The 27,730-nt window shown below is 38.7% G+C and overlaps 1 protein-coding gene across 7 annotated transcripts in view; it reads left to right on the forward strand.

Moving 5' to 3' along the window:
* CARMIL1 (capping protein regulator and myosin 1 linker 1) overlaps positions 1-27,730 on the forward strand; it is a 435,866-nt gene that overhangs the window by 377,587 nt on the left and 30,549 nt on the right. For all 7 annotated transcript variants that reach the window (XM_029242717.1, XM_029242718.1, XM_029242719.1 and 4 more), the window contains 3 exons: positions 385-534; positions 27,027-27,093; positions 27,339-27,535. In XM_029242717.1, the coding sequence (XP_029098550.1) occupies positions 385-534; positions 27,027-27,093; positions 27,339-27,535 (414 nt within the window). The remainder of the gene's footprint in view (positions 1-384; positions 535-27,026; positions 27,094-27,338; positions 27,536-27,730) is intronic.

A 27,730-nucleotide genomic window follows, 5' to 3' on the forward strand; every position in this document is an offset into this window, starting at 1 on the left:
CTGAAAGCTGAAAAAAAATCCCATCAGCTTCCTGAAAATGTTCATAACGCATCTTTTGGAAAACGAAAATACACGCCCACTTCGTGCATATTTACACGAACATGGCAAAGATTTATGAATTATCTACTTTTCAACTAATGTCTCAAAAGATGTTTAAAAGGAGATTTTGTAATTTCTTGTTTAAAATACTCTACCTTCCAAAGAAAGATGGTAAAAGAGGTTAACTTACTCCAGTGTGAATGTATTAAGAGTCGCCATTAACCAAGTGCAGACAGTATCCTTCACTGTGCCACCTTGTGGAAGGTATCTTCTGGAATTCAGCTGACCTGCTGTTCCTATGCCTCTGGGCTTTCATTTCTCCTTGGATGTGTCTTGACTCTGTAGGCCGACCATTTCAGCAGACGTGGCAAGGCCCTTCCTCAGCAAGATTCCTTGGAGATCGAGCTGCCTGAGGAGAAGCCCGTTAAACGCTCCATCATCATGGTGGAGGAGCTCACAGAGATAGAACGTTTGGAAGATCTGGATACTTGTATGGTAAGACACATCTTTTGGTGACAGCATTATCCCATTCACTGGATTTGCTATTGTTTTTTTTTTTAAATCTCACCTTTACAAACCAGACCAAATAAAACTTCCCTGCAGAGACAGTTCTTTCAGAAACTTGTTGCTGTATATAGTCTGTTAATGACACTGATGAAGCTTAACCTTCTGGTTCCCACGAAGGCCCTATAACTCACTTTTTATCTGTAATTTTGTAAAACTTTTCTTAACGAGTACCTCCACCCACCCCACTCACCCCCCAAAAAAATGAAAAATTGTGAAAATTGCAGTGAACATAAAACTTGGATCTGTCCCTAAAGCCATAGTGGGGGGTGGGAATTCCTAAATTAATTAGGAGAAATTATTTATTTACCTTTTAAAGGTCATTTGTGATGGGAAAATACCTTTAAATAAGCCTTCAGAAAAACGTGGGGAAGGACTTTTTCCCCAAAAAAATACATAGGATGATTATCTCTTTGTTGGTCCTATAGGTTATTTTTTAAATCTCTTGCTTCTTCCTGTTTTTTCTTTACGTAATTTTGGGGAACACTCTAAGATTTGCATTTACTGTTTAGTTCATATTCTCTTTCATTGACTTGATGTGCTTTAGAAGATGGAATACGGTGCATCCACGTGGTGCATCGATCTGACCATAAAACTAGAGTATTCAGGTTGTTGATACTTCATTTTTCTGGGGACAATTTGATGTCAGTTTTTATTATTCTAAAATTTGTGGTATTAGTATAGTTATTTCTCATTTTACCATTAATATAGTTGTATATACCTCTGTATTAAATATGTTTTCATCCTCTGTATTTAGTATTTTTATGTTTTACTACACCATTCAATTTTAGTAATTTCTTATCATCTGAGAGGGTGCTGGTGAGACTAGGTTTGGTCTACTTATGTGCCCAAACATTTCTATATGAGCTTCTGATTTTAGTAATTTTTCAATGCAGCCATTGTAAAGAAATGGTACTTGTTTTTAACTTTCAAAACCAAAGATCTGATGAGACTGATACTACTTTTCTAGCCCAGAAGAGAATATGCTTTAAGTAGTTCCTTATTTATAAACCATTACTATCAGCTTTAAAATCTGTGAATAAAATAGTTAAATGCCCTCCAGATAAAACCTTATCATATACAAGGAGACTAGCAAAGAAAGACTACAATATATCTTAGATTTCAACATTAGTATGTTAGTATATACTTCAACTAGTAACATTCTAGTATAACTAAAGATAAATAATTTCCTGTTAATATATAACTGTATAAATCTGTAAATATATTTGGTCTATGTAGAGGGAATATCAAGTTTTTTAAAACTTGCTTATCCAGTATGTTATAAAATGTATGTTTAATAAATATTTAAAATTTTGTTTACACTTTGAGGCAATAGACACTAAGTTATCATAGGGTAATTATTCTGGAAACCTCTTAGGCTAACCCTAAAAAAAAAAGGAGTAATAGGAAATAGATTTGAATTAAAAATTTAAAATTAACTCTACATATGATGTTTTCTGCCAGAATTATCTGGTTGTGTGTGAGCTGGAAAGGGGTATAGGAAACATGAGTTTCTGAGTTTATAAGTCATGTGGTTTTGGGTGATGGAGTGTTGGTTAAAAAAGATTGGCTTAGCTCACGTAAGGATGGTTTTAAATTGTATAAGCTTGGTTTGTTTTTGTTTGATAGACTAATTTTCTTTTGTTATGTGAAAGAAATAAAAGTTGTTCTCCTTAAAGTTGGTGGGGTGAGGAGAGAGGAAAAGAACCCTTTTTGAAAATTTAGTTTTTATTAAGATACAATTGACATAACATTGTATTAGTTTTAGGTGTACAACATAATGATTCAATGTATGTATATATTGCAGAGTGATTGCAACAAGTTTAACATCATCACCACACATAGTTATGATTTTTTTCCTTGTGATGAGAACTTTTATGCTGTACTCTCTTAGCAACTTCAAATACGTAGTACAGTATTGTTAACTACAGTCACCATGCTGTACTTTACATCGCCAGGACTTACTATAACTGGAAGTTTGTACTTTAAAAAAAAAATGCAGATACAGAACCACTATGAGGACCAAAGGGCAAACCATGCTGCAGGCACATCCAGCACCGTGTGGCTTCCGTTTTGTAAAAACTGTCTTGTTGCCATGATGCAGAAAGAGGCAGAACTAGATGGAGAGCTCTCTGAACTTCACTCAAAGGATGACCCAGGTTAGAAGGGTGGTTTTCTTCTGGTTCAGACGGCTGGGAGGCAAGCAGTTAGGGCCATTCCTGATGTGAGCACTTACTGAATCCTAGGACCAGAAGCAGGGCCTCTGGTGTCGAGTGTCTTGTTGAGACAAGACAGAGCTCTCTATAAAGAAAACAAATACTTGGGCAGAATTTTTAAGCCATTAAAAATAGCATTATTTTCAGTTCTAAAAATTTTGTCTTTGATCATTGTTTTAACGAGGCTAATGAATTGTTAAGTAGCAGAAAACCAGAGCCAAGTTTGATGTTAGTTTAATGAAAAAGAACATTTTTGTGTAGAAAGTGCAAGTCAGTGGATTTTGTGCTGTAATAATTTCCTCTATACTCTCAGCCTAACTATTGATTCTAAGCCACCCAAAGATAGCCCCATTTACATGGTGGCAGTTACCCCAGGTGCAAAGGTCCCACTCTGAAAGAAAATTGACTTTCTAAGTTCTGGACTTCTTACCCTAAGCCAGTGGTACAAACTCACATCTAATTGGAAAGAGCATTAGATTTGGCTTTTTAAGTTACTTGCACTGCCACCTTTCATAATCAAAGTAGCAAATCATTTTTGTTTCTCATTGACATCTTACCACATATTTCAAGTTGTTATCCTTATGTGGTGCGATTTAAAAAAATTTTTGAAGTACATATTTCAAAGGGAGAGACATTTTATTGGTGATGATTTTCTAAATGAGCCTATATGTATTCTTTGGCAGCGTTTAGATCTTAAGTGATCCAGGAAGTAAGGACACAGGATAAACTGTTGCATAGAAAATTCTAGAAGCATTTAAGTACATGCATACAACCTTTCCCACATGGAATTATACATCCCTGGCCGGTAGAAATTGTGCCACATGGAGCCAGAGCACTCTTGAATGTGAGTGCTCTGGGAGATGCTATAACTTTATTCCCTAAAATGTTTGTAGCCCAAAGCCCTGAAATAGTTTCCCTAGGACATTCCAAAGTAACTCTGACTCATCACCAACCTTCTACTTATAGATTCAAGATTGTTAACAGATCCTGGCATTTTCTGTTTGTGATGTTCATGGTATCTACTAAATCCATTGTTGAACATTTCTTTAACAGACTTAGTGGAGATTCTGGGCATCTCTTCGTTCCCCTGTTCCTGGATATCTTTATGTTTTCCTCCTTTTCTCTGTGGTCCAAAAGTCAATTCCATTTCAGTGCTTAAGTCTCTTTAAAGAACCAGTAGCTATGATAGCACTAGGGAAGGTTCAGAGCCGTAGATTAGTTGTTGAAATACATATTAGTTTGAACTTAAGGATTGCCTTCGTAGAGATGGAAACAGTGATTGATTTCTTAGAAGGGAATTCTTCACTTAGTCAACACCTATTAAACTTGTACTTTGAGGGCTGAAATAGGGGTGATTGAATGATTTGATGGGGCCTGTTATCTGCTGGGAGGATGACTGAGCTTCTCATCAACCTTAATTTCATAAAGTTGAAGAAAAATGCTGATTTCTTTAAACAAAATGGCAGAAAGGGGAATCATTTTTTAAAACTCTGTCTCCAATCAAGTAATTATTATTTTTTTTCCTTTTAACTAGAAAGAAACTAAGAGGTAACTTAGTTTACCTGGTGGGGAGGAGGGCAGCGTAGAACAAGAACTATTAGAATAACCTGCAGGGCTTTTCAACCTGTATCCACTGTCGTAGCGCCAGAGATTCTGATAACCCTTTAACTCCAGGGCTGGGAATCAGATGGCTTGAAAAGTCTTCTTATTCATTTATTTAACACTTACATAGCACCTATGACATGCTAGGCACTAGTCTAAGCTTTTTATTAAATTGCTACCAGTTTAATTCTCATGACAACCTATGAAGGATAGGTGTTGTTAATACCTTCTATTTAACAGATGAGGAAACTGAGGCATGGAAATATTAAGTAACTTGGCCGAGGTGATCTAAGGTCACCCAAAGGCAGGCGCCCAATGGTCTGTAGACCATTGCATGTTTAACCAGTCTGCTATAATCTGTATACTGATTTCATATCTGGTACGTTTCTTGCAATCAGAATTAAATTCCAAGTTAGATGTAAACAGACTGCATTGTTTTATGCAAAATATCTGCTTACTATTTCCATACTAAATTAATATGTGAACAGAAACACAAATGAAAAATGTGTGCCATTTAACCATAATGTAAACCCATAGTTTTTAAACATTATTGGAAACAACTGCATCAAGGATCTGATCCACTTAATTGTTACCCAGTTGTTAGAAATGAATCTGTCTACTTTTGGCTTCCCTGGGACATTCTGTGCCTCTCCATGTGTTATTTTGTTGCTGACAGTGATTAATGAGCTTTCCAATATGCTTCTTGTCATTTCAACATACATGCCTTGTATGTCAAGCTGAAACGGGTATTCACTTAGAGTCTTTATTGTCCGTAGACAATCTGTTCTTTTCCTGCAATCAGGTGCTCTTAGGAAATCAGTATTTCCCACCATATCTTTCAACTTTGGTTTGTCATTGGCCCTTGGGGTATTAAAGGATACAGTTCTCCTTCTACTGACTGGTAATGTCTACATATTCAATTTGTCACTATGTATAGTCTACTACCTTTAAAAAATTGCATACGTTTGAGGTTTCAAATAATGTGCCAAGTGGTGAAGAGTCAGTATCTTCTCCTTAGGCAAAACTAGCTCACTAATTGTGTTTAATTCTTGCAGTTATTTTAATGAGTGTCATACCAGTTTTAAATCAAAATATATTCATGCAGGGGAACAGGTCATACGCTTACTGCTCTTTCCTAGGAAAACAATTTTAAAAGGCTTGAATTGTTACAGAATATATCTTGTGAATCCTTGCTCCATTGACCAAATAGCAATTATTTTCCCTTAACAAATTCAACCTCAAATTTACATATATAATTTTTAAGCTTTTTAATATAGATTAAAATTCAGTGAAGATCCATTTGTCTTGGTCAAAATGATATTTTATTTTTAAACAAATAACCTCATTTTCACGTACCAACAGTTATTAATTGAAGTAATCTATTAACAGTGTTGCCAAGCACAGACTATTAAGTTGATATCTCCTTTAAAATTAGTCACACTGATATTAACTGTACACAGAAGGTGATTCAAGTCCTAACTGTTTGTTTCCTCTTACAGTTTTATTTATTCTGTACTGTCATTTTCATATTGATATCACTCTGGAAAAATGGAGGCTTAACTTATTAACCACTAGAAAGCAACATATGAAAACCTCTTAATTTCCAAATTCTAAATTTCAGAACTATGATACCATCTGTATAATTCAGCTAAAATGTATGTTCCTTAAAATTTCTGGTAATTTTCTTGACAGCCCTTTGTGGAAGTGCCAGAAGCACATTCCAGATCTCATTCCTTCAAGATCAAGGTCCAGAAGGGCCTTGAACAGAGATTCGGGGGTAGCAGAGGGTATGGTGCCCTGGAGAGTCAATGCTAAATAGACTCAACCCCTTTTTTTTCCTATTGTTTTGGGCCTCACGGCATTGCTCTTACTGTGTTGTGCTTTTGCATCATGTCATTGACTTTCATTAAGGGCTGCTTTAATATCCCTATAAAAACTGTTACCATATGTGCTCTTTCTACTCTCTGTACCACTGTTGTGGGCACTGTTCAGTTTCATCCCAAGGTGCCTTTGTTGCAAATCTATGCAGAAGAAATTGCAGTTCTTTGTCAAGAGGAGTGGAAACCTGGAGCCGTTAGTTTGCTCTGTCTCAGACACAGTGAACTGTGCTATGACTTATGCCTGCCTTTTGTACTGTAAAGTTGAGAGGCTCAGAGCTGTATGTGCACTTGACATATTAAAAGGGTTCTGGGCCTGGGACTTCCTTGGTGGTCCAGTGGTTAGGACTTTGCCTTCCAATGCAGGGGGTGTAGGTTTGATCCCTGGTTGGGGGGCTAAGATCCCATATGCCTCGTGGCCAAAAAACCAAAAACATAAAACAGAAGCAATACTGTAACAAATTCAATAGAGACTTTAAAAATGGTCCACATCAAAAAACTAGGGGCGTGGGTGCAGTTCCAGGCCTAAAGAAGTATAGTTTGTTGTATTCAGTCTTAGTTCTGGCTTCACTTATTTCCCATTTTTATCCTAATTTACTCATTAAAAACAAAACAAGGAACACTGGAATCACAACTAACTGCTGAATAGTCATCGACCGGAAGATACTGGAACTCACCAAAAAAGATACCCCACATCCAAAGACAAAGGAGAAGCCACAATGAGTGGTAGGAGGGGCACAATCACAGTAAAATCAAATCACATAACTGCTGGATGGTTGACCCACAAACTGGAGAACACTTACACCACAGAAGTCCACCCACTGGAGTGAAGGTTCTGAGCCCCACGTCAGGCTTCCGAACCTGGGGGTCCGGCAATGGGAGGAGGAATTCCTAGAGAATCAGACTTTGAAGGCTAGTGGGATTTGATTGCAGGACTTCAACAGGACTGGGGGAAACAGAGACTCCACTCTTGGAGGGCACACACAAAGTAGTGTGTGCATCAGGACCCAGGGGAAGGAGCAGTGACCCAAAAGAAACTGAACCAGACCTACCTGCTAGCGTTGGAGGGTCTCCTGTAGAGGCGGGAGGTGGCTCTGTCTCATCGTGAGGACAAGGACACTGGCAGCAGAAGTTCTGGGAAGTACTCCTTGGCGTGAGCCCTCCCAGAGTCTGCCATTAGCCCCACCAAAGAGGCCCAGTAGGCTCCAGTGTTGGGTTGCCTCAGGCCAAACAACCAACAGGGAGGGAATCCAGCCCCACCCATCGACAGACAAGTGGATTAAAGTTTTACTGAGCTCTGCCCACCAGAGCAACAGCCAGTTCTACCCACCACCAGTCCCTCCCATCAGGAAACTTGCACAAGCCTCTTAGATAGCCTCATCCACCAGAGGGCACACAGCAGAAGCAAGAAGAACTACAATCCTGCAGCCTGTGGAACAAAAACCACATTCATAGAAAGAATAGAGAAGCTGAAAAGGCAGAGGGCTATGCACCAGATGAAGGAACAAGATAAAACCCCAGAAAAACAGCTAAATGAAGTGGAGATAGGCAAACTTCCAGAAAAAGAATTCAGAACAATGATAGTGAAGATGATTCAGGACCTCGGAAAAAGAATGGAGGCAAAGATCGAGAAGACGCAAGAAATGTTTAACAAAGACCTAGAAGAATTAAAGACAAACAGAGATGAACAATACAGTAATTGAAATGAACAATACACTAGAAGGAATCAATAGCAGAGTAACTGAGGCAGAAGAACGGCGGATAAGTGACCTGGAAGACAGAATGGTGGAATTCACTGCTGTGGAACAGAATAAAGAAAAAAGAATGAAAAGAAATGAAGACAGCCTAAGAGACCTCTGGGACAACATTAAACACAACAATATTCGCATTTTAGGGGTCCCAGAAGGAGAAAGAGAGAGAAAGGACCAGAGAAAATATTTGAAGAGATTATAGTCAAAAACTTCTCTAACATGGGAAAGGAAATAGCCACCCAAGTCCAGGAATTGCAGAGAGTCCCATACAGGATAAACCCCAGGAGAAACATGCCGAGACACATAGTAATCAAATTGGCAAAAATTAAAGACAAAAATTATTGAAAGCAGCAAGGGAAAAACGACAAATAACATACAAGGGAACTCCCATGAGGTTAAAGGCTGACTTCTCAGCCGAAACTCTACAAGCCAGAAGGGAGTGGCATGATATACTTAAAGTGATGAAAGGGAAAAACCTATAACCAAGATTACTCTACCCAGCAAAGATCTCATTCAGATTCGATGGAGAAATCAAAAGCTTTACAGACAAGCAAAGAAAAGAGAATTCAGCACCACCAAACCAGCTCTACAACAAATGCTAAAGGAACTTCTCTAAGTGGGAAACACAAGAGAAGAAAAGGACCTACAAAAACAAACCCCAAACCATTAAGAAAATGGTAATAGGAACGTACGTTTCGATAATTGCCTTAAACATGAATGGATTAAATGCTACAACCAAAAGACACAGGCTTGCTGAATGGATACAAAAACAAGACCCATATATATGCTGTCTACAAGAGACCCACTTCAGACCTAGGGACACATACAGACTGTGAAAGTGAGGGGATGGAAAAAGATATTCCATGCAAATGGAAATCAAAAGAAAGGTGGAGTAGCAATACTCATATCAGATAAAATAGACCTTAAAATAAAGAATGTTACAAGAGACAAGGAAGGACACTACATAATGATCAAGGGATTAATCCAAGAAGAAGATACAACAATTAAAAATATATGTGCACCCAACATAGGAGCACCTCAATACATGAGGCAACTGCTAACAGCTCTAAAAGAGGAAATCGACAGTGACACAATAATACCTGGGGACTTTAACACCTCACTTACACCATTGGACAGATCATCCAGACATAAAATTAATAAGGAAACACAATCTTTAAATGACACAATGGACCAGATAGATTTAATTGATATTTGTAGGACATTCCATCCAAAAACAGCAGATTACACTTTCTTTTCAAGTGCACATGGAACATCCTCCAGGATAGATCACATCTTGGGTCACTAATCAAGCCTCAGTAAATTTAAGAAAATTGAAATCATATCAAGCATCTTTTCTGACTACAGTGCTATGAGATTAGAAATCAATTACAGGGAAAAAATGTAAACAAAACAGATGGAGGCTAAACAATACATGACTAAATAACCAAGCAATCACTGAAGAAATCAAAGAGGAAATAAAAAAATAGCTAGAAACAAATGACAATGAAAACACGATGATCCAAAACCTATGGGATGTGGCAAAAGCAGTTCTAAGAGGGAAGTTTATAGCTATACAAGCCTACCTCAAGAAACAATAAAAATTTCAAATAAACAATCTAACCTTACACCTAAAGGAACTAGAGAAAGAAGAACAAACAAAACCCAGAGTTAGCAGAAGGAAAGAAATCATAAAGATCAGAGCAGAAATAAATGAAATAGAAACAAAATAATAGCAAAGATCAATAAAACTAAAAGCTGGTTCTTTGAGAAGATAAACAAAATTGATAAACCATTAGCCAGACTCATCAGGAGAAAGGGAGAGGACTGAAATTAATAAAATTAGAAATGAAAAAGGAGAAGTTACAACCGATACCGCAGAAATACAAAGCATCCTAAGACTACTACAGGCAGCTCTATGCCAGTAAAAGGTACAACCTGGAAGAAATGGACAAATTCTTAGAAAGGTATAACCTCCCAAGACTGAACCAGGAAGAAACAGAAAATATGACCAGACCAATCACAAGTAATGAAATTGAAACTGTGATTAAAAATCTTCCAACAAACAAAAGTCCAGGACCATATGGCTTCACAGGTGAATTGTATCAAACATTTAGAGAAGAGCTAACCCCCATCCTTCTCAAACTCTTCCAAAAAATTGCAGAGGAAGGAACATTCCCAAACTCATTCTATGAGACCACCATCACCCTGATACCAAAACCAGATGACGACACTACAAAAAAATTACAGACCAATGTCACTGATGAATATAGATGCAAAAATCCTCAACAGAATACTAGCAAACAGAATCCAACAACACATTAAGAGGATCATACACCATGATCAAGTGGGATTTATCCCAGTGATGCAAGGATTCTTCAATATATGCAAATCAATCAATGTGATACACCATATTAACAAATTGAAGAAGAAAAACCATATGATCATCTCAATAGATGCAGAAAAAGCTTTTGAGACAATTCAACACCCATTCATAGTAAGAGCACTCCAGAAAGTGGGCACAGAGGGGACCTACCTCAATAAAGGCTAGAGGGGACCTACCTCAATAAAGGCCATATATGACAAACCCACAGCAAATATCATTCTCAGTGGTGAAAAACTGAAAGCATTTCCTCTAAATCAGGAACAAGACAAGGATGTCCACTCTCACTGCTGTTATTCAACATAGTTTTGGAAGTCCTAGCCACAGCAATCAGAGAAGAAAAAGAAGTAAAAGGAATACAAATTGGAAAAGAAGTAGTAAAACTGACACTGTTTGCAGATGACATGCTACTATACATAGAGAATCCTAAAGATGCCACCAGAAAACTACTAGAGCTAATCAGTGAATTTAAGTTGCAGGATACAAAATTAATGCACAGAAATCTCTTGCATTCCTATACACTAATGATGAAAAATCTGAAAGAGAAATTAAGGAAACACTCCCATTTACTACTGCAACAAAAGGAATAAAATACCTAGGAATAAGCCTACCTAGGGAGACAGAAGACCTGTATGCAGAAAACTGTAAGACACTGATGAAAGAAATTAAAGATGATACCAACAGCTGGAGAGATATACCATGTTCTTGGATTGGAAGAATCAATATTGTAAAAATGACTATACTACCCAAAGCAATCTACAGATTCAATGCAATCCCTATCAAATTACCAATGTCATTTTTTACGGAACTGGAACAAAAAAATCTTAAAATTTATATGGAGGCACAAAAGACCCCGAATAGCCAAAGCAGTCTTGAGGGAAATAAACGGAGCTGGAGGAATCAGACTCCCTGTCTTCAGACTATACTACAAAGCTACAGTAATCAAGACAGTATGGTACTGGCACAAAAACAGAAACATAGATCAATGGAACAAGATAGAAAGCCCAAAGATAAACCCATGCACCTATGGTAAACTAATCTATGACAAAGGAGGCAAGGATATACAATGGAGAAAAGACAGTCTCTTCAATAAGTGGTGCTGGGAAAACTGGACAGCTGCATGTAAAAGAATGAAATTAGAACACTCCCTAACACCATACACAAAAATAAACTCAAGATGGATTAGAGACCTAAATGTAAGACCAGACACTATACAACTTAGAGGAAAACATAGGAAGAACAATCTATGACATAAATCACAGCAGGATCTTTTTTGATCCACCTCCTAGAGTAATGGACATAAAAACAAAAATAAACAAATGGGACCTAATGAAACTTAAAAGCTTTTGCACAGCAAAGGAAACCATAAGCAAGATGAAAACACAACCGTCAGAATGGCAGAAAATATTTGCAAACAAATCAACGGACAAAGGATTAATCTCCAAAATATATAAACAGCTTATGCAGCTCAATATTAAAAAAAAGCCCAATCCCAAAATGGTCAGAAGACCTAAATAGACATTTCTCCAAAGAAGGCATACAGATGGCCAGGAAGCACATGAAAAGCTGCCCATCATCACTAATTATTAGAGAAATGCAAATCAAAACTACAATGAGGTATCACCTCACACCAGTTAGAATGGGCATCATCAGAAAATCTACAAACAGCAAATGATGGAGAGGGTGTGGAGAAAAGGGAACCCTCTTGTACTGTTGATGGAAATGTAAATTGATACAGCCACTATGGAGAACAGTATGGAAGTTCCTTATAAAACTAAAAATAGAATTACCGTGTGACTCAGCAATCCCCCTACAGGGCATATACCCAGAGAAAACCATAATTCAAAAAGACACATGCACCCCAATGTTCATTTCAGCACTATTTACAATAGCCAGGTCATGAAAGCAACCTAAATGCCCATCGACAGATGAATGGAAAAAGAAGATGTGGTACATATATACAATGGAATATTACTCAGCCATAGAAAGGAATGAAATTGGGTCATTTGTACAGACGTGGATGGATCTAGAGACTGTCATACAGAGTGAAGTAAGTCAGAAAGAGAAAAACAAATATCGTATATTAACAGATGTATGTGGAACCTAGAAAAATGGTACAGATGAACTGGTTTGCAGGACAGAAATTGAGACACAGATGTAGAGAACAAACGTGTGGACACTAAAGGGGGAAAGCCGTGGGGGTGGGGTGGGGATGGTGGTGTGCTGAATTTGGCGATTGGGATTGACATGTATACACTGATGTGTATAAAATGGATGACTAATAAGAGTCTGCTGTATAAAAAAATAAAATTCAAAAAAAAGAAAGAAAGAAAGGAGTCACGCTCATAGGAACTGAGTAGAAAACTGTTTGCTAGGGCAGGGGCTGGGAGGCTGGGGAATAGATATAGGTTAGTAAAAGGGTATAAACGAAAAAAAACCAAAACCAAAACAAAACAAATCAAAAAGCAACTTCATGTTCTGCATGAGCCTCAGTTTTCTTTTGGACTGAGGTGGTTATGCATTAATACACTGAAATATGCGATATGGTGGGAAAGAGCTCTGATAGAGATGTGTAGGTTGCTATGGAGAGAAGGGATGCCCAGCCCAGCCTGGGGAGGGCCGTTGTCAAGGAAGCCATCCTGGAGGAAAGTTCTGAGCGTCTTGCTTGGTACATAATAAGGCCCTTAGTAACTGTTGGTACAATGAGAGTTAGCATTTGAAGGAGAAGTTGGCCGAGAGGAAAATGAGTAAGTAAATTTAGCAGAGAGAATAGTACTTATAGAGAGGCTTGGAGTGAGGAGAGAGCAACACGACTTGAGGAACTATTGTGGGATTATGATACAATGGGAATAAAGGGTAGGAGAGAGGATAGGTGACGAGGGTGGAGGCCATATCACAAAGAGCCTTGTAGAGCTCGCTAAGGGTTTACTTGTTTCTATATTGTTTATTTATTTTGAAGGCAACACTGAAAGTGAGGAACATGGGAGAAGGGGCAGATTTTGGCAGAAACAGACATTAGTGATTCCCGTTTTGGTTATGTTGAGGTGAGGCGTTTGCAAGACCCTGGCTTGAGATGTCCAGTAGGGAGTTGTAGAGGCGGCCTCAGAGCTCAGTAGCCAGGGCTGGATTGGTAAGTCATCCATGCACAGCCATGGTACAGATGCACTCACCAGACACCTTCCCTCACCTGACGGCTGTCCCTTCAACTCTATAAGCACTTTTCTTTTCCTACATTCATGACATTTATCTCAGTTTACCTTGAGCTGCAGACTTGTATATTCATCTGCCTAGTCGACATCTCAATTAGATGTCTACTGGGTATCTCAAACTTAATGTGTCCAAAACAGAATCATTGATTTCCCCTTCCCCTACTGGAGCATTCGTTTTCTCAGTGTGGGACACCACCTTCTATTCTACCCGTTTATTCCTAACTCCACAGTCAGTCTCAGTCTTGCCCTTTCCCTTACTGTCCGTATCCACTCCGGCCCCTCACCCTAGCCACCCTTGCCTGTATTCCTGAAATAGACTTGTAGCTTATACTTATGCTTCCACTCTGGCCTCTCTGCAATCAATCCCCTCTCAGTAGCCCAGGAACTTTCTAAAGTAGAGAACAGATCAATGTGTGAGGTGTCAAACCCTTTGTTGACTTCCCATTGCACCCAGAATAAATGGAGTCTCTTCCCCATGGGGTTCACAAGGTCCTCCATGATCTGGCCTCCATCTCTCTATGCTCTACTCTCTCCCTTGTTCACTTCCCTGAAGCCACTGTAGCCTCATTGCTTTTCTCTAGAACTTGCCCTGGTTCCCATCTTATCCTTTTCTTCCTTCAGCTTGGAACACGCTTTACCAGACCTTCCCTCAGCTACCTTTTCCCCACCACTCAGGTCTTAACTCAGATCTCCCAAAAGTTTTCCTTGACTCTCCGAGCCAAAGAAACACTCCAGCCTCTCTACCATATTATCCTGTTTTATCTGCTCAGCACTTATCAGTACTTGAAATGATGTTGTTTACTCATGTAGGTACTTTTTGCCATCTCCCCGCACTGGAGCATATGCTCCTAGAGGGCAGGGACTGGGATTGTACTTGGACAACATAATCCCAGTATCTAGTGCCCAGTACCTGGCACGTAATAATTGCTCAGTACATTTTGTTTAATGCCTTGGCTTTGCACTGCAGTTCCTTGCTTAGCTCAACTTTCCTGCTAGATTCTATGCTCCTTGAGGGTACGGGAGTTACGTCTTTGAATTCTGTACAGCTAATGCCAGCAATAAATGTCAGTAACAGATTTCTCTGGGAACTCTAGAAAATGATTCTTGGCGTGAAAATGCTATCTTTAAACCTATGAGGTTCTATTAATGAGAATGTTATAGGTTATATCCTCAGTGATCCAAGCTCTTAGCAAGTTGTATAGGAAAAAAGGAGAAAACCACGTACCCGCTGTGAGACATGCACTGTGCCCTCTGCTTTGTCATGGCAGCCATATGTGGTAACTATTTTAACCTGTTTTTCAGATGAGAGCTCAGAGACGTTAATATACTTGCCCCATATCACACGGCTGGTTTAGGGGTAGCCAGAGCGGAGGGCTCAACTCCAAATGATCCAGTTCCCAAGCCTGTACCCTCTCTGCTGCATCCCTGGTCTTCAGGCTGGACTAGGTCACTGGAAGAAAAGTCCAGGGAAGGTTGGGTTGGGGAAGAGCCTTTTCACGGAGGGTTTGCACTGAGAGTTTGGTGGGTGGTGTCTCTAACTGCAGGCTAATTCTGTCCCTCCAGGGTTTTACTCTTCCTCTTAGTGAACTGGGAGGGATTCTAACCTGTGGTAGCAAATCCCACCTTTTGAAATAATGGGGCAAGTGATGGCTCGAGTTATAGGTGTCTGAACTGAAGGGAACAAGCAGCAAAAAAAACTGAGAAGAGAGGGCGGTCTGCCTCTGGAAGCTGCCTACTGAGAACACACATGATCATCCCCAATTCAGTCCTGCTTACTCAGGCCATGCCACTGGCCCTGACTTTCAGTTGGACAGTTTTCCTTCTTGCCTAGGAGAATTTGAGGGTTAGCCAAATATCTCCTGAAAATAAAGGCTTGCTAAGGAGGGAATGAAGTTATGATACAGCAAAGTTCAAGATCAGTCCTTATCTATGACTCCATGGTGCTCTGTTTTGCTTGCTGGGTGAGGTGGAGCCTTAACCTTGGGAACTAGTGCTGCAAGCTTTAGACCTAACTGATCTGACTTTGATTATCAAAATTGAGGTATGTGGTCATTTTGCTCTCCCAGACAGGAAATCAACTAACCAGAGCTGAACAGTAGGGTGGGTACCTGTAAGTCAAGCCAGGATTCTCTGGGAGCAGCCTTCATTCCACTTCAGCCCTTGCACGAATGCACTGGACCTTTGAACAACGCGGTGGTTAGGGGCGCTGACACCCCCCCCCCCAAATTGGGCTATAACTCTGTACAGACCGCTCTGTATGTCTGTTGTTCCGTCTCTGCGGATTCAACCAGCCTCGGATTGACTAGTACTGTAGTATGTATTTATTGAAAAATAATCCCCACTTAAGTGGACCTGCACAAGTTCAAAGCTGTATTGTTCAAGGGTCAACTGTACCCAGTTGAAATCTCCAAATGCCATACCCAGTTCAGCATGGCCAAAATGGCCCTTCCCTGAAAAAGATTTCAGAGCATCCTCTATCACGGCTGTAGCAGAAGCTCAGAAAGGGCTTCTGGTTGTGCAATGTGTGTCCTCCACTCCCCAGGTAACTGAATCCGTTGACCATCTGTATCCTGTTATTTGATGCTGAAGCCTTAAATGTTGGAAAATGTTAATGAAAGACATTCATTGACAAGACAGGGTTTGTTATAGTTAATATTAAGTCAGGACAATAGAGATTACATACATATGCTCTGAAAGCCATCCTTCTTTGGTTGTAATACAACATCACAGTGGCGTATAAAAAGTGTGTTTGATAGACAGTTTATCCAACTTTCCACTATAGCTTGGTTGCAAGATTAGTTAAAATGAATAAAAAGTGGGCTGTTTCCTGGAGAAAACATGACAAAGATAAAGATTTAATTTTCTTGTATCAAAAAAACTGCAGATCTGGAAAATAAGGAAACAAACCATGTTCATTTAAAAATAGTACTCTACTGTGATCTTCACAACAGTCTCATCAGTACAGCTCCCTGAATGTTTTTTTTTAACATCATGATGCCATTTTAACTTTTATATGAAATGAGATTCTGGATATAAAAGTTAATGAGTGTGATGTGAATAGCTGGATTTAATGTTGCATTCAGTAAGAAATATGGTGCCTTACTAAGTCTCTACACATCATTCCTCCTTTTGTCCATTGATTTATAGTGGCTCTCTCAGAGTTACGGCTTCCATATACTACTCTTCCTAGATACTAAAGATTGTTGCTCTCCAACAGTCATCATAGGAAGGATTAGGTATCTCATTTTCTCAGTAAGATTTATACCGCCTCAAACTTTAACAAGTAGAAATGCATAAAAATTACTTTTTAAACTACAAATGTGATGATACTGTTTGGTTAGATATTTTGAGGGTAAAAATAATAATGACTAACTTTGGGTTCCCCTTGAGCATTGACTCAGATGACAATCTGGTAGGAAATATTTAATTATTACAGTCTAGTTCATTAAACAGGGATTACCCATATTCATTTTAAAAATGCACAGGAAAGCACAAGATGACACTAGGATATCTTGAATCAAAAAGCAAGGATTGGCTCTAAGTCCAGTGGGATCATTGCAAAGGATACAAAATCCAGATTGAAATGGCTTCCACTGGGATACTCCCTGCAACCAAAACAGTAATGACAGTAATAGTTTAGGATACATTGAATTAATTTTTAAAAATCCTTAAGTTTGGGCTTCCCTGGTGGCGCAGTGGTTGAGAGTCCGTCTGATGATGCAGGGGACGCAGGTTCGTGCCCCGGTCCGGGAAGATCCCACATGCCGCGGAGTGGCTGGGCCCGTGAGCCATGGCCGCTGAGCCTGCGCGTCCGGAGCCTGTGCTCCACAACGGGAGAGGCCACAACAGTGAGAGAGGCCCGCGTACCGCAAAAAAAAAAAAAAAATCCTTAAGTCCATAGTAATACTAAGAAAATAAAAGAGAGAGGATGGTACAGAAGATTTAAAAAAGGGAAATTTGATCCTTACAGAGGAACGGCACCTAATAAAATGTGGGAATAATGATAGAAGTAGAAAGTGACAGTTTTGTAGCTCTCTTATATTCATTCATTCAGGCAAGGATTGTCAATGGTTGTTTACAAATGGGCTTATCTGCATAAACTGAAAGTATCACCTCACAAAATTATTATTATCAAGAAACATGGTACCTTCACAAATTACCAAGGGACAAGGTACCTTTCCTGTGAAGCAATTGGGAGGTTCCTGCCCTATTGAAGTGATCAAATTTAGTGTCACCAAGAATGGAACAACTTGATCTGGGTGCCACCTGCTGTGATTCAGTTGTTTACAGCATCACCCGTTTGGCATCTGTGCTAAAAATAGTTCACCTGAATCTAATTATGGGGGACAATCAGACAAATATAGAATGTGGGAGAGTCTGTGAAACAATTGGCCTGAATTCTTCAAGAAAGTCAGTATCATGAAAAAGAAAGGCAGGATTGGGGGTGGGGGAAGGAGGGTTTGCTAGATAAAAAAGATGAGAGAAACATAACCATATATAATGGGTGAATTCTCCATTAGATCCTGCATCTAAAAGGGGCAGGGGGAGTGTTGTAAGACATGTGAGGGACAATTGGGGCAATTTGAATGTGGACCATGGTATGTACATACATACTATGTAATTGCTATTAATTTTGTTAGGTGTATGGTTATGTAGGAGAATATACTTCTTAGGATATTCACGCAGAAGTATTTAAAGGTGAAATGTCATGATGTCAACAACTTTTAAATGGTTCAACCAAAAATTTGTGTGTTTGTGATAAAAAGAGAAAATGGAGGAAATAATGTGACAAAATGTTAGAGAATCCACGTGAAGAGTATACCTGTATTTATTATACTATTTTTATGGTAAATTTGAAAATGTTAAGGATAGTTGGGGAGCAAAGAGGTGTACGTATTTGAAGTTAAAGAAGTGGACACCAATCCACGAACCACTAGGGTCCATTAGGAAGTTTTTTATCAATCTAACATGAAATGGGAAAAATAAGGACAACAGAGAAAAACTTTACATGAATGTAAATGTATCTAATTTAAAGGCCTGTTCTTTATAATAGATTGCGCCCTTCTATCTTTGTGCCTAAATTCCCTTTATGGAAGTGATGGTGGTAGTAGTGACAGATGTTCTCTTTTAAACAAGTCTATAAACTCCAAGTGCGGGGGAGCACTGGGTTAAAACAGTGGGTCAGTTCACTCATTCATTCACCAGTTATTGAATGCCCACTGCTTGCCAGGCTTTCTCCAGGCTGTGGGGATTTAGAGGTGAGCAAGACAGAATCCTGGCTTATCCTTTCCACCCAAAGACTTTCACTTTGTTTCCCCCAAGGATGCTTGTGGCCACAAGGGTAAGGAGGAGTCACTTGAAGGAAACCTCCTGAGTTAACCTCTAGGCGTTTTCCTATTTCAGCCAAGTTAATTCCATTTCAGTCTTGTATTTTTTTTTTTTTTTTTTTTTTTTTTTTGCGGTACGCGGGCCTCTCACTGTCGTGGCCTCTCCCGTTGCGAAGCGCAGGCTCAGCGGCCATGGCTCACGGGCTCAGCCACTCCGCGGCACGTGGGATCTTCCTAGACCAGGGCACGAACCTGCGTCCCCTGCATCAGCAGGCGGACTCTCAACCACTGCGCCACCAGGGAAGCCCCCGACTCTTCTGCATTTTTGAGACACTGTTTAACATGTTTCAAAAAGAATTCTGCCATATATTAAAAAGAAAGAAAACTTGGAAAAAAATCACTTTTTTTGTGTGTGATAAAGGATCCCATAATAAATGTCTTTGGCCATTAACTTGTAAAAAGAGTTTATCTCTGCAAAAGTTTTAAAAAGTGAGTATACTTGACTAGGCAGCTATCCATAGTTGAAGTCCTCATAGGTGTGATGCTGTTTCTGCCCATGGAAGCTGAGGGAGTGCCGGTGAGGTGGGAGCCAAAAGGCACCTCTGCAGTCTTTGGGCAGATTTACCTAAATTGCTGTGCTTGGGGGTAAACTCCCTCATTTGCTTTTTTTTTTTTTTTTAAACGGCTTTTCTTCCTCACCCAGTCTGGGCCAGTTCTTGAACACCAAATCGCTATCTCCGTGTTCTTGCTGAAATGAATTACTAAAGTGGCCTGCAAAACATTTACATTGCTTTGTTAGAGTGAATCCTATCCAGGTTCATGATGAATTTTTTTACTCCCTCAAATGTGAGCTTTGTGATAAAGAAAATGAAAAAGTTAGAAGCGGTACCAAGTTCTTGTTTTAATTTGGCTTCTTGGGCTCCTAAATGTTGAGGTGGCAGCTAGTTTTTTAATTATTATTATTGATTTTTAATTATTTTTTTAATTGAAGCATAGTTGATTTGCAGTATCGTGTTAGTTTCAGGTGTACAGCATAGTGACTCAGTATTTTTGCAGATTATATTCCACTGTAGGTCATTACAAGATAATGGGTATAATTCCCTGGGCTATACTGTAGATCCTTGTTGCGTATCTATTTTATATATAGTAGTTTGTATCTGTTAATCACATACCCCTAATTTGTCCCTCCCCCACTTCCCTCTCCCCTTTAGTAACCACAAGTTTGTTTTCTGTGCCTGTGAGTCTGTTTTAGTTTGGATATACATTCACTTGTATTATTTTTTAAATTCCACGTTTAAGTGATATCACATAGTATTTGTCTTTCTCTGTCTGACTTATTTCACTGAGCATTATGTTCTCTAGGTCCATCAGTGTTGCTGCAGACGGCAATATTTCATTCCTTTTTATGGCTGAGTAATATTCCATGTGTATACATATCACTTAATCCACTCATCTGTTGATGGGCACTTGGGTTGCTTCGATGTCTTGGCTATTGTAAATAATGCTGCTATCAACTTGGAGGTACATGTGTCTTTTTGGTGTTTTCAGTTTTTTCCAGATAAATGCCCAAGAGTGGAATTGCTGGATCATATGGTAGTTCTATTTTTAGTTTTCTAAGGAACCTCCATACTGTTTTCCACAGAGGCTGCACCAATTTATATTCCCACCAACAGTGTTGGTTCCCTTTTCTCCACACCTTCTCCAACATTTGTTCTTTGTAGACGTTTTGATGATGGCCATTCTGACCGGTGTGAGGTGATGCCACATCATGGTTTTTGTTTACATGTCTCTAGTAATTAGTGATGTTGAGCATCTTTTCATGTGCCTGTTAGTGAGATGGCAGTTATGCTTGATGCTTCGTGGCAATAATAACACTTGTAAAACTAGTGGACTGGTTTACTGCACTTGTAAAACTAGTTACTGGTACATGTAACCCTGAGTTGCTTTAAGGATCTTTAAAGTTTCTTCACATATATTACAGTCAGTTTCCACCTGATGATCATATTTGTCCCTTGTCATTACTCATCAAGAGGTGGCCACAGTGGTGGTGGCATATGGTCCTGCAGATGAGCTTCTACTGGGGTGTCTGCAGAGTAAGTCCAGGCAATCAGTCAGCACCAAGTGACCTGAGTGATGCCTTTAAGTGTTCCTAAATAAGCTTTTTGGAGAGTTCCTACAAAATTACCAAAAAAGCACACCAAAAAAATGTCAAACACCTGTGTCCCCACCACCTGAACAAACAACACGTTAGCATCTTTGTCGTGCCAGTGTGTTTTTTTGATACCAGAATATAAACTCTAGGAATGCAGGGACCTCACTGATCTTCTTCACTGCTATACCCACGCCCCTTCTCCAAGAGTTCCCAGTGCACAGTAGGTGCTCAGTAATATTTGTTGAATCTCAAATAATATGAAACATTATTGATAAAATTGTAGCCTCATTTGACCTCTCCTGACAGCCTCACTCTTCTCCCCCTTTCCTCAGAAGTACCACTGTCACAATTTTGGATGCTTTCTGTTTATTTTGTATGTTCCAAACATAATGTATTCGTAACAGTATATAGTATTATTTTGTATGTTTTAAAATTTAATGACCTTTAGGTGGATAATTGGGACAGAGTACTTGTCATGTTGAATTAACCTTTCACAAAGAGAAAGTCTAAAATTATCTGTGGGACTTAACCATCAGCTATAACTCTCGTATGTATGTATCCATAGTCACACCTTTCAGGAAGCTTCTGAGGGGATGTATAGTTAAGACAGGGGCAAGAGTCTTTATTTCGGGCCATTCAGGAATATTTGAAAATACATTTGTGCTTTTTCTCCTTTCATTCAGCAAGGCTGTTTTCAGTCTAATTTAAGGTATCATAAAATGAGGTGTATTTGAAGAAAATTGCCTAATGAAATAAGAAATTAGACGTCTGTGCATTGAGACTTTTTCAGGACCTTGCTGATGGAAACCTTTCTGATAAGCAAGTAATACCGAGGATGATCATAATGAAGGTGGTGATGGTTATGGGAAGCCTTTTACTTGTGTGTCACCCGCCGGTTTACAGTCACAAACTAAGCCCTGTATTTTCATCCTGCTGTATATTGAGAAGAATTGACACACACAAAATAAGGAACTTGAAGGAAAAAAGTCAGCCCCAGGTAGATGGAGTAGGTGGCCTTCCTCAGAGTGTGTTTTCAGGAAGTTTGGAAAAGATGCCCCCCCATCTTCACAAAGATCTGACATTCTACAATGGGACTTTTTCGGTTTTGTTATGCTTTTAAAAATTCTTTTATAAATGTTCAGAATATTAAAATGCCCTAACAACTGTTAATAATGGTGACCAATGAGGTTTTTTAAATTCTTTAATTAGAGATTTAATGTGAAATGTAAGGTGACCTAAATTCCCACTAAGGTATAAGGTACTATCAATGTTAATGACACTATAGGTAGGTAACTGTGCTAGGTCCTGGTATCAGATCCTTGCTTGAAATGCTCTGATGACAGGGAGAGAGAGAACTCAAAGCTGCTGCTACAGTGGGTAGGACAGAATGATGTAAAGACCCCCAGAAGGGACGCTTACACGTGCCCAAAGACATGTTGTCTCCACTTAGTTGCTGAGACTAGCCCTGTGGCCCAAGAACCAACACCTGCATGGAGTTTGCTAATGTCCATCCAGTGTTCTGTCTACTATGTGCCTTTGGAGCTGATGACATCTCCATCTCCCAAGTGGGATTAATACCTTACGGGTTTGGTAGATGGCATTTTGCACGCACTTAGCAGAAGAGGTAATATCTCTTAAGAGTTTCTGCAGTTTTCAAGCTGTAATTGTGCTTCTGCTTAAGAAAAGCTAGGTTGGATGCCTTAAGCTAATAATAGTTTGGCCTCATTCTTGCCTCATTCCTTTGCTATGAAGGCTTTTTATGTAGCTTTTCTGTTTATTTGTGTATAGTGTCTCTCCCTCCCCATTTCTTGTAATGCTGTTGCTTTCTCTTCCATTCAATTTTTGTTTTTCCTTTCTTTTTGCTGCATGGAGACTCTCTGCTGTACAAGTGTAAGTATTTTTTGGTGGCTCTGCAGATTCTGGCTGTACTAGTTTACATTCTTGTGCTCCATTTGCTTCCGTGCTGCCTGGCTGATCTCCCAGGAGACTGTAGTGTCGTCATCCATCTTGGATCCTGAATAAAATAGGCAGCAATTTAGAGACAAGATTGAACTTTACAAGATGGTTCAGCTTAGCAAAACAGGTGATGAATTTAAAATATTTCCAGCCATGTGCCTGAAAGCAAGCAAAGTGTTGATGAAGAGGGTATAAACATTCAAGAGGAGAAAAGTGCTTCTTCCATTCATGTTTAATAAACAAGACATGATTACTTAAACTTCCAAGGTTTTAAATTTCTGATTCTTGTCATATTGTTTCCCAGAGTTGTAGAAAACTGGCATCATAATACCTTCTTGTATTAGAAGATTTTTACTAATCTGCTTTCCAACTGTTTGTTTTTTTTTTTTTTTTAACCTCAAGGAAAAGAAAAGTAATTAAGGATTCTTGAGCTTTGGAGTGAGGGTGTTTTTATTATTCTTTGCGCAAACTTGGTAAAATGAATGAGGAAACTACTCCATCCTATTTTTCTGGTGATAGAAACAATTTAACTCTCATTAAAAAAAAAATTAGTATGTCTAGCAATTATGTGTTACAAATGAGTTTAACAGGAAAAATATGTTGTGTAGTTTATAAGGTTCTAACATTAGTCCTTAACTTATGGTAAAAGTGGATATGTATCACTATTGAGCTACATGGAGAATAGTTATAAATCCATTATAAAAATTGGATCAAACGAGTAAGATTTCCAAGCAATGTAGACATTGTGCTGCTTTTGGATGCTTAGAGAATACAGCCATGCATTTCATTCACTGTCTGCCACGATGGGGATTTACTGATGTTTGTGATATCAGAATAAGTCTATGTTTAGAGTTTTCCTTCTAAAGTTATATTTTAAAGGGTTTAACACATTGTTCCTCATATTTCCTGAGGATGTGAATATTGAAAATTACTTACTTCTCATAAAATGCACTTTTAAAGACAAAGTAACTTTGTCTAGGCCTGAAGTAATAGTTGGCAATGTTAATCATACATCGATTTGTGAAGGGTCCCTTTGGCGTGTGTACCACTTCTGCTTCCATTGCTGACCCCCTTCATCTGTTGGGCACTTTGTGATTTCTCTGATCAGAAAATACTTAGGCATTGACAAATGTCCAGGAAGAGTAAACAAGGACTAAGACATAGTGTGAGAAAATTAACCCTTTCATTTTGGTTCAAAAAGGGAAGAGAGTAAATGTAAATCTGGATGGTAAAGCCAGATTTTTTTTTTTCCAGGATTCAATTCATCTAACCAACAGGTGTGAGAAGGGGGAAGAGAGTGCATAGACACCATCTTTCTAGAGAAACATACAGTATGTGTTCCTAAATGTACACATAGGTGGATAATCGTATCATTCTTACATTTCCTCTTGCTTTAGATTTATATGTAATCAAATCATAGGAATGAGCCAATAAGATTGAGCAAGTCCACACTGTCTGTAAAACTGTTAGGGAAGAAACAATTGTAAAGAAAAGAAAGAAAACTGTGAAGAAATAAAATTCACTTTTTTTCTCCATTGTTATACTTAAATCCATATTTATTCTTTCTCATGAAAGAAAGAGATTGTAAAACAGTTCATCCATCGAAAGAAATGTATAAAATCAGGTTGCGTTCTTAGCACCAGTTGTAGAAACCAGCCTGATTGCAAGCTCTGACCATTTTAGCAAAAGGCCGTTGGCCCTGTCCAAACATGGCAAAACTTCAGAATTCACAGATATGTCAGACACAGAGAGAGAGTTTTATGCAGAATGCAACTGGAAGGTATATGCTCATGTAAAGAGCATATGAAATGAAAGAAAGCGATGAAAATGCATTAGAATGCATCTTTCTGATATTCAAATTTTGTGTACTAGGTTTTGAGGCATTAGAAAGCGAGACCAAGAAAGGCAAACTGGTTTCCCTTTGATTACTGTCGGCCATCAAAAATCCTGATGATTTTGTATGTTTCTCAATGTGTCTATAAAATTAGATTGAGCAGAATGATCCAGTTACAGTGGGGCATCAGTTTGTAAATGAGTTTCTGTCTGTTTTTTATATATGTTATATATATTCTCTTATATGTAATTCTATATGTATTTTTATATATTTAAAAATTATAATATAGTTGAAATGTCATTATTGTCATATGTTTTAACATGTATTTGGTATTCATTATAAAGGCTAAATAGGGAAACTTGGCCCAGATTATTTTTGCCCACAAACACTTTTTCTTATAAAATCTAATCAGGAGTGACAGGAAAGAATTTTGGAAGACATCTTCATTCTATGCATTTTTAAACTTCTTTCCTATTTATCTGTGACTATCTAAGTGAATTAGCTGGAAATTATATCCCAAGCTACTTCTTAATCCTTTTACCTATCAAGGTTGTGCACAAGGTGGATACAATACTGAAGGAGTTTTTATGACCAAACACAGCATATATTTTGATAGTTTGTGTCTCCTTGAAAATTATTTTTAGAGGTTTCACTTATGAATAGACCAGTCATACCACCTTCAACCAACTGTAAGGCCTGTTTTGGGGAGAACTATCTTGAAACTTGATTCATTTCCAGTTGCATTGGATTGGTTGTATTTTTATTGAACCTGCAAAGCCCGATGCTTTATAAAAAGATTTTCTTCTGATTGTCTGCCTTTAAAAAACCTTGAAAGAACCAAATCAGCAAGTTTCATTATGTTCAGGAAGACCAGTCTGGATTTAAATTCTATTGCTCACCATTTTTAATCTCCTTTTTCTCTCAATAATAAATAATAGCAAAAGGATATTATTGTTAAAAATGACATAAGATTGTCAAAACTGTAAAGCTGTTTGCTTTAAAGGTCAATATGAAACAATTTATTCTTTGAACCTTGTTATCAACCTGTGGATTTTTTTTTTTTGAGAAAGCTTTAGATGACAACCTATTAAGTGAAATGAAAGTCTACAAACTAAGTTCTTTCAGTTATGTTATATCTTAGTTTACATGAATACCAGTTTCCAGTATCAAAGCAGTTAACACCCCTAAAATCCATCCGTTCATTGATCACAAGTGGTGAGGCAGGAGGGATGCTGGGCTGACCTTAATAACTGGCTCCATCCCTGGCCCTGCTCCTCTTCACTCGAGTGGTAGTCCTTATCATCTCCATGACTCAGTTTCTTCCTTGCAATTTGTGGAGGTGATGACAAAGGTCCCCTCCAGCTTTGACACGAGTTATCATGTTGAGGGAGAAGCTAATGTCTTCCTTAACGTTTGACTTAACATAATCAACGGTTGACACCAATGCTAGAAAAATGCTCTAAGAAGTTTTGGCCATGGTTTGGGTTTTGGTCTCCTTTTTTAAAAGGAAAAGAAGGATTAAAGATGTCTTACTGAGAAGGGACAGCAGATAGACTTCTAAATCATGGCAACTTTTTTCTTTGGTCTTTGGTCTATGGTCTTTGCTCATAATGTAAAGATCAAAATTTTTGTGGCAGAAATGTGAAACAAAACAGTTAAACTGCTTAAATCATTAAGATGATAAAGAGTTTGGTGTTGCTTATATTGATGTTGCTGTGATAATGAACAGTGAGTAATCGTGTTTTCAATTTTTAGCGACTGGTTTTTACAGTCTTTCATTCTTATTCCTTATATCTGTTTTAACATCCTCGTGTGCAGGTTAGAGTTAAATCCTATATCGTTCATTGTTCCTTTTAGCTATAAAAATAGAATTTAACTGAATAGGGCTAGGGGATAGAAGTTGGCTATATCATTTGAGAAAGTGGTAAACATTTAGAAATGTCTTGGCTTAGCCCCTTCAGTCTGGCTGTCAGGTGTTACTAACCATCCTCTGAAAAAGTAAATACTGAGCGTAAAACAATTGATCCCAAATATTAGCACCCCCAACAATGTTTCTAAACTTTGAAAGTTAAGTTTTCTGGGAATACCTGTCTAAGTACTTTCTTTATTTTATTGCTAGATGACTCCTAAATCCAAAAGGAAGACTATCCATAGCCGAATGCTGCGGCCTGTTTCCAGGGCATTTGGTAAGTGAGTCTTTTGCTAATGCCAGTCATTTCCTTATAACTGTGAAACACCCCTCAGCAAGAACCTCGGACCACTTCAAGGATATTTCTTAGGGATGCTCTAAGTGAGTAAATATTGAGAAAGAGAATTAAGTGATTTGTGAATGAGTGTTTGCTATTCAGTGATAGACTTAAAATTACTTTTAAGAACTTTTTTATCCATCTCTATGCAGTAAGCTTCAACCTGGGGCTTTGCTTTATTTTAGAAATGGAATTTGACCTTGATAAAGCCCTGGAAGAAGTGCCAATTCACATTGAAGACCCGCCTTTCCCATCCATCAGACAAGAGAAGCAGAGCTCAGGGTTTATCTCTGACTTGCCGTCCGAGGAAGGAAAGAAGCTGGAGCACTTTACCAAGTTAAGACCAAAACGGACTAAGAAGCAGCAATCCACGCACGCAGCGGTAGGTGGGCTGGAGGGGCCCCATCTCTCCCTCGCCCTGTCCTCCTCCAGGGAAACCTGGAGAGTCTTATAAAAGCGTGTTGCATACCTGAAAGCTTGTAGTTAAGGAGAATAGAACCTCTACGTGTGTGTGATATTCACATAAAATGTCTCATTTGGTGCTCAACAATTTTGGAAAAGACAACACTGTAAGGTT

Source organism: Monodon monoceros, unplaced genomic scaffold (genome assembly GCF_005190385.1).
Source record: "Monodon monoceros isolate NGI ecotype Baffin Bay Population unplaced genomic scaffold, NGI_Narwhal_1 Super_Scaffold_3, whole genome shotgun sequence".
NCBI lineage: Eukaryota > Metazoa > Chordata > Mammalia > Artiodactyla > Monodontidae > Monodon > Monodon monoceros.